Source organism: Mus pahari, chromosome 7 (genome assembly GCF_900095145.1).
Source record: "Mus pahari chromosome 7, PAHARI_EIJ_v1.1, whole genome shotgun sequence".
In the NCBI taxonomy this organism is placed as follows: domain Eukaryota; kingdom Metazoa; phylum Chordata; class Mammalia; order Rodentia; family Muridae; genus Mus; species Mus pahari.
This window is the reverse complement of record NC_034596.1, coordinates 79,536,565-79,544,245: the sequence shown is the minus strand read 5'-3', so window position 1 is coordinate 79,544,245 and position 7,681 is coordinate 79,536,565. Positions and strand designations below refer to the sequence as shown.

The window sequence follows — 7,681 nt, the reverse complement described above, 5'->3', positions numbered from 1 at the left end:
TCACCTGCCTCTGCCTTCTGAGTGCTGGGAGTAGGGGTGTGTGCCACCACTGCCTGCCTACAGTAAATGTTCTTCACCACTGAGCAGTCTCTCCAGCCCGTTTACTATCCTTTGCAATAAACGTACACTTTGACTGTGGTTAAATATGTAACACAAAATGGGTGCCATACATAAACTGTGAATAAATGAGCAGTGTGGGCTTGTATTGTAGAGAGGCTGAGAGTCTTGTTGGAAATACTGCATATTTCTAGTTAGTATTATTATGTATCACTGAGATAAATTTCCTTGTTTCCTTGAAACGTTTGATACTATCTGTTGTTCTGTTTCATTTTAGATTATGAAAAGGGTGGTGTTTTAAAAGTTGAAGATTTTGAAAGAAAAGCCAGGGAAGGTAAGTGTGGCCATGAGGTGTGGCTGAGTGTAGAGGCTTTCGGGACTGGCTCCCTTCTGCTTCTGGTCTGATGGAAGATGCACTAGGTGCTGCCAAAGGAGGACATGGAGATGTGAGACACTTTAGGGAAATGGTTCAAACAAACAAGCTTTCCAAATTTCTATAGATTTTCCTATTCTTATTACCACATTACTATTATTTGTTTGTGGGGACTTTTGTTGTTATTGTTTTGGGGATTTGGGGGGTTGTTTTTGGTTTTTGTTTTTTGTTTTTGAGATAAGGTCTTATGTAGCCCTGGACAGCCTCATATTTGCAGTGTAGCTGAGGATAACCCCGAGTTCTGATCCACCTTTCATGTGCTAGGATTCCAGGCATGAGTTACAGTGCCTGATTTATGTGGTAGTGGGGATGGAGTCCAGGCTCCTGGATGCTGGGCAGTCATTGTAACACCTAGACTCACGCACGCTCAGCCTGGCATGTGCTCTCTCTCGGCTTCCCTTAAAATTGAAACATGCTTATGAGCAGTAATAAAGACCTGAGCAGTGGAAAGCATGGGAGACTGCCACATGGACATCCTTGAGAGAATAAGTCAGAACCACCAATGATCTCTTCCAGTGGCCACAAGAGAGGGCTAAGGGACATTTCTCTGTTCTCTGGGTTCACCTGGGGACTTGGTACTAAGCGGCCACAGTAAGTCATAGAGATTTGAAATGCAGGGTGTTGAGAGTGAACTTGCCTGCTGTGTGCAGTTTCCAGCAGTGCCTTTCCCCTGCTCCCCTACCTCCCCTAAGTGGCAAATAAGCTAAGATGCATGTAAATATGAATAGATGATTTCATAGCAGAAATGTGCAGATCCTAAAGAAGGTGGCACACCAGCTACTTTCCAGGAAGCCCGGGCAACACCTAGAGACATCTTGGCCTACTCAAGTCCTATCTCTATCTAGAGAAGAGAAGCCCCCCACCCCATCTCTTATCTGCAAGTGTGAATGCTGTCTCCTCTCACTTTCAGTGTGTGACAACTTGGAGAGCTTCTCCTCAGGCAGTCCTTTCCTCTGCATGGATCTCAGTTACATCACAGCCCTATTGAAAGATGGCTTTGGCTTTGCCGACAGCACACTCTTACGGGTAAGAGGCAGAGCAGTGCAGTTGGGAAACACTTTGGTAATCAGGGCAGCAGATGTTCTTGTTTGGGCTGTAGCCTATGCACCCTGCTGAGAACAACAGACACTGGGATGGGTGGGGTTTCATCTCTGAGTACAGTGCCAGGCATGGTTATCCTGTCCCTCCCCCCATTCTGCACAGAACAGAAAGACTTGGAGCCCAGTGAAGATGTTCAAGTCCTGTAGTTTATGAAGTCAGTTTAGAACCCAGTGAGAAGCACTGAGAAAGAAAAAGACAAGAGAAATAAGCATCCAGAATACAGCATAGGCAAGGCAGGAGAGCCATGCTTCCTGAATCCCAGGTTTCTCATCCTGGGTTGGTATTCCCCCATCTGCCACTGATCATGTGGTTGTAAGAATATCAGTTTGACCGGGCGGTGGTGGGTCAGAACATTGACACACATAAAAATATAAATACCTATTTTTAACTGTACGTCTTAGGAGTCTGGAGAGATGGCTCCACAGTTAAGAATACTTGCTGCTCTTCCAGAGGATTGTGTTCAATTCCTAGCACCTATGTCAGGTGGCTCACAACCACCTATAACTCCTGCTCCAAGAGAGCCAACCTCTCTGGCCTGCACAGGCACCTGCACTCAAAGGGCACATACTCACAGGCAGACACTTATATCCACACATAATTTTAAAAAATAATAAAACTGACAATCCTTTAAGAAGATCTATTTTACAATAAATAGCTTATCACAGAGGAAACAGAGCCTGCATGTACTGAAACCTATTGGGAGGGATAGAAAGGAGTCTAAAGAAAACAGCTTTATAGACAGTAATCTAACCCCCTTCTCTGGAATCGAGGGATCAGCTCTAAAGTTTTGTCCAAGGCATTAAAGGTCCTGAACTATCCGGACAGTCGAGTGCAGAATGCCCCAGTGGTTGTTAGCGCTCCAGGGACAGTTGCTCACATTGAACCAGAAAGCTGTGTGTGCTTCCCCACCCTAAACACACCCCAGCTCTTGCCAGTTCCCTTCCTCCCACACCCATGAGCACTGCGTTACGATTGGCCTGGTCAGAAACTGGTGATTCAGAAGACAAGGCCAGAGGTGCTGAAAGCCCATCTGACAAAGGCTCTCTAGAACTGTCTAGATAGTACCACTTCCTGAGCATGCGGGATGTGGGGCAGTTAGGGCTCAACCACAAGAGTGCTCTTTATAGGTCGTGGCTGTCCAAAGACCATACTTGCATATATTGAAACTGCATGAGTATGTGAAGACTTCTTTCTTCTTCAACAGCTCACAAAGAAAGTGAATAACATAGAGACTGGTTGGGCCTTGGGGGCCACCTTTCACCTGCTCCAGTCTCTGGGCATCACCAGCTGAGGCCAAGCCCCACCTCTGAAGCCTGCATTTCTGAACAGTTTTCTCACAGGAAGGCATGGACTCTGACCTTTTCTGACCTCTCTGGAAAAGCCTGGACTGAAACCGGTTAACTGGCTTTATAAGGAGGGAGGGGTTTTTAGATGAGTCTTGCCCTTGAGCCTAGTGATTTGGGCTTCAATAATTTGCACATCTAATGTGAATGGCTCCTAACCACTTGGTGGGTGCATGGCTGGCACCAGAGTGTAAATCTTTTGTGATTCTTTGTTATAGAGTCCTGCAAAGAAAAAAAGAAAAAAGGTTTGGAACTCCATGTTAGATTGTGAGTTCAGAGACAGGTCCCTGGGAACCAAAGAACAATCTTGTTTCAACCCTTGGATGCCTCATTGCTTTGAATGGTTTCATTTTTGCTTATAAGCTAAATTAAGCTGATTTACTGAAATCCTATAACCCATCAATGCTGGTAATTTTTTTCTTCCTACCCTTATTGTATTCCCTACCCTAAAAGCCTGGAGGAAATACCTGGTTTTGCTTCCCATCTATAATTGAAAGAGAGAGGGGAAAAGATCCTGTATTAGAATTTGTGTGATCCTGTGGCACAATAGATCAACCAACCCATTTAGAGCTTAGAGCTGTCCTAAGTATGTTATTTTTTGACAAGGGCTGTGTTGTGTTGTTCAGGCTGGCCTGGAACTCAGTATGTAACCAAGGTTGCCTTGAATTACCAATTCTCCTGCCTCAGCCTCCTGAACCTTGGGATTATAGGAGTGAGCTATTATGCTCATGTCATAGTCAATCTTACAAGATGGAGAGAGTAGCTCTTAACTGCCTAGATTAGAGCTATAAGTAAGGAGACCTTTGGGTCTCAAGGGAGAGCTGTTGCCACTCTGGAGATGCATGCCTATCCAGTGTCACTCAGCACTGCCTCCCAAGTCAGTGTGTTTATAGAATTAAACACAGCCCTAAACTGTGTACCTTTGTATTTCTGTGAAGTACAAATGTGCCCTTGTTTTTGCTCTGCAGTTAGAAGTTAATGCGTGAGCTATTTGTGTCTAAAGATTACCAATGCTTTCAGTTGTCCTTTTGGGGGTTGAAGTGTTGAAAGTGCTGGGGACTGAACCCAGAACTTCTTGAATGTTAAGCACAATGTGCCAGCACTATGCCTTTATAGTCAGGCTTTCCTGCCTAGGCCCTTGCTGAATTTGGCTATTTTCTGAATTCATTGTCTAGCTCAGGATCTCAGAACCCCTTTCCAGTGATACCCAAATTTGTATTGATTGGCGATTTTGGTCCATGTTGGTACAGGTCAGGACAGTGAGTGGCATTAGAGAACCATGTTTTCTCTCTCAGGACATTTTCTGTGTTGTGGTTGAACACAGCAGGTCATGCATGCGAGGCATGGGTGCTCACTGTACTGCATTATTTAGCCCTTTAAAGTCATTACCTTAAAGATTTTAAACTTCTGTCACCATGTCGTTTCTGGTATGACATCACCGGCCTCAGGGTCTCCGGTTGCTTGGCTCCTGTCACAGCACTTTGCCCTCCTCTTCTCTTTCCAGGGAGTTTTCATCTCCCCTAACCTAATTTTTGGTCACCTCCTTTTCCTCTGCTCTTCACAAAGGATGTGACTATGCCTGGGCCCATGGTAGTCCCGGGGGAACCTTATTTTTTAAGCCATTACATTGAGTCAATAATGTAAAGAAATAAAAAGGTATTAGACCAGTCCACTAAATGCTATCACAGTTAAGAGAAACCAAGCTGTTTCCCAAGAGTAAGTACGCGATGCTCATTAAAGATGCCTTTATAACAGGCCTTATGCCACAGGCCTGTAATCCTAGCTACCTGGAAGCTGAGGCAGGAAGACTGCAAGTTATAGGCTCGCTACGTAACGTTTGAGTCGACTCTGGGCAACTCAGTGCAACACTCAACACACTTTAAAAGGGACAAGTTAGAAGACAGCGTGGAGTGGCAAAGCTGTTTGCCACGTCAGGCCCTAGATTCAGTCCCCAGCACTGAAGACAAAGCAGACAACTGCTCTCTACACAGCTGGTCTCTGACACCTCGGACACAGGGGCCCCAGCTATAAAATGTGTATTGTTCCACAGACACCGATGGTTACCTTGGATACTGCCAGAACTCCTAAATACATGGACTTTTACCTCAGAAGTTTATCTGCATATGTCCTGTTAATCTTCAAGGTTTTTTGTTTGTTTGTTTTTTGGAGACACGATTTCTGTCTGTGTAGCTCTGGCTACCCTAGAGTGAGTCTGCAGACCAGGCTGGCCTCAAAGTCAGAGATCTGCCTCTGCCTCTCTAGCATTAGGATGAAAGGTGTGCACCACCACCACCCCGCAACGTGGACCTTTTTTATTAAGGGGCTTCTATGTGTTCTGAAGTTCCATCTCTGTGAAAACATTAATATATTTTAAATACCTGGGATGTGGTCTGGTACATGGTGAATGCTGTGTGTGTGTTATCACTACTATATTATGAACATCTGAGTCATGGAAGTCCTTGCAAAGTGTGCCTTAAAATTCTCACCTTTTTAACTTTTTCTCATACATCGACGTCAGTATTCTTATGAAGGTCCCCATATTGAAAAGTCACCTTGTCCTGAGAGGCTCTGGCCATCATCATTTTTCCAGCTGCTGCCATCGTTTATTCTGGGAACATTTTCTGGGTTTACTGACATCATTACTTTGTACTAAGTTTTCCATGTTGCTTAAAAAGCTGCTCTGTAGTAACAGCTGTCTCGTCCCTTCAAAGCTATTCCAAAGCAGTTTAGCGTATTTGAAAAGGAGGCTTTCTTACTTCATCTTTTCAAAATAAACTGCTGGGCATGGCGTTCTGTAGTGTTGCTATCTAACACAGCTCAGGGTCTCTTCTGGAAGCCTCTCTGGTACTTTGCAGTCCAACCCCAAGTAATGAAGCACCCCATGTTCGCCACTTGCAGCCACACAGGGAGGATCTGTGCAGCTGCTGAGCCCCTTCTGACTGGTCCCTGAGGCCTCTGCAGCTGTGCGTACAATGAGATCATGTATTGTTTTATTACTGGACAGAGAATGGTATCCCAGAGAGAAGCCATAAATAAAACTGAACTGTGGAGCCATGATAAGGAAGGAGAAATAGCAGCAATAATAATATCTGGCTGTTATTTATCTTAGTGTCCCCCTTAAGTCCAGTGTACTTTGTCAAAGCAATTTGTATTTAATTGGCATGCCAGTGTTAATTTTAAAACAACAGTCTAACAAAAAATGCATCAGGTATTTCTAATTCTTACTCTGTGTCTTAGTCAGGGTTTCTATTCCTGCACAAACATCATGACCAAGAAGCAAGTTGGGGAGGAAAGGGTTTATTCGGCTTACATTTCCATACTGCTGTTGATCACCAAAGGATGCAGGACTGGAACTCAAGCAGGTCAGAAAGCAGGAGCTGATGCAGAAGCCATGGAGGGATGTTCTTTACTGGCTTGCCTCCCCTGGCTTGCTCAGCCTGCTCTCTTATAGAATCCAAGACTACCAGGCCAGAGATGGTCCCACCCACAAGGGGCCTCTCCCCCTTGATCACTAATTGAGGAAATGCCCCATAGCTGGATCTCATGGGGGCATTTCCCCAACTGAAGCTCCTTTCTCTGTGATAACTCCAGCTGTGTCAAGTTGACACAAAGCTAGCCAGTACACTCTGTCAAGATAATTATATACATTTATGACCAGCATTTAAGTACGTTATTTAGAAAGGGTTGCTGCCAGGTGAGGTGAGGGAGAACACCCTGGAGATTCCTTTGTCTGTGTAGTAATAAAAAGCTCCTTTTAATTAAATAGTTTTCCTTTGGGTTTTTCCTTAGCTGTCACTATTTTGGCACCACAGGCCAGTTAATAAGGAAAGGAAAAGAGACATGAGTTCTAGTGTAAATTTATTAAACCACAGTGGGAAGGTCCCAGGGCTACGTGTTCTTTGTCATCATGGTCTCCAGAAGAGAAGCACTCATTTGCTCGCAAAGGCCATAATCTGTTCCTAGAGAAAAGGGAAAGGAAGGGAGTGATGCTTGGTGGCTCAGGAGAGAGGACAGGTGACTGCATAAAGAAACAGCCAAGGTGACAAAGGGAGAAACAGGCCGAAGTTCCACAGAGAACCTCCCAGGAGCCCTGCTTATTTCAGCTGTAAGAGCAGGGCTGGCAAGCTGGCTCAGCAGGTAAAAGCACTTGGCACACAAGCCTCAGGGCCCGAGGTCAATCTCCCCTGTGGAAGGAGAGATTAGCTCTTGGAAGCTGTCTTCTGACGCCCACATGTTTGCTGTGGCCTGTGCACACACGTGAATACAGGAGCCTGAGGAGGCCAGGAGGGTCTCAGGTACCTGCTGTGAGCATCCAGCATGGGTGCTGGGGACCCGGCTCTGCGAAAACAACCAGCACTCATTGCTGAGCCCCCTCTCCGGTCCTGACTGTTTTATCCTTTACTTATATCTGGTGAGCCTTCATGTTACATGCATGTCTGTGCACTACACACATACCCAGTATGCTAGGCCAGAAGAAGGCGTCAGATCTCCTAGGCCTGGAGTTACAGAGGGTTGTGAGCCGCCATGTGGGTGCTGGGGAATGAACCAGGTCCCTCTGGAAGAACACCAAGTCATCTCTCCAGCCCTCAGCCCTCTATTCTTCGTTCCTGCCTAACTATTCCAAATGATTGCTTAGATGTGGACACCAACAAACCCAGCAGACTCTCTTACTCATAGCCACCTGGGAAGGGATGGCTGCTGTAGATAATGGCACATGCCACATGCTTTTTTTTTTTTTTTTTTTTTT

General features: G+C 45.4%; 2 protein-coding genes across 5 annotated transcripts in view; one reads left to right on the top strand and one right to left on the bottom strand.

The window, feature by feature from the left end:
• Positions 1 to 6,223, top strand: part of Entpd5 (ectonucleoside triphosphate diphosphohydrolase 5 (inactive)) — a 36,629-nt gene extending 30,406 nt beyond the window's left edge. For 2 of the 4 annotated variants that reach the window (XM_021202599.2, XM_029540700.1), the window contains 3 exons: positions 335 to 391; positions 1,401 to 1,516; positions 2,796 to 6,223. In XM_021202599.2, coding sequence (XP_021058258.1) covers positions 335 to 391; positions 1,401 to 1,516; positions 2,796 to 2,882 — 260 coding nt within the window. In that variant the 3' untranslated portion in view covers positions 2,883 to 6,223. The remainder of the gene's footprint in view (positions 1 to 334; positions 392 to 1,400; positions 1,517 to 2,795) is intronic. The other 2 variants (XM_021202601.2, XM_021202600.2) reach the window with 2 other exon arrangements.
• Positions 6,224 to 6,649: 426 nt separating this feature from the next.
• Coq6 (coenzyme Q6, monooxygenase) overlaps positions 6,650 to 7,681 on the bottom strand; it is an 11,553-nt gene continuing 10,521 nt past the window's right edge. The window contains exon 12 of the mRNA XM_021202597.2: positions 6,650 to 6,893. Within this exon, the coding sequence (XP_021058256.1) occupies positions 6,864 to 6,893 (30 nt within the window). The 3' untranslated portion in view covers positions 6,650 to 6,863. The remainder of the gene's footprint in view (positions 6,894 to 7,681) is intronic.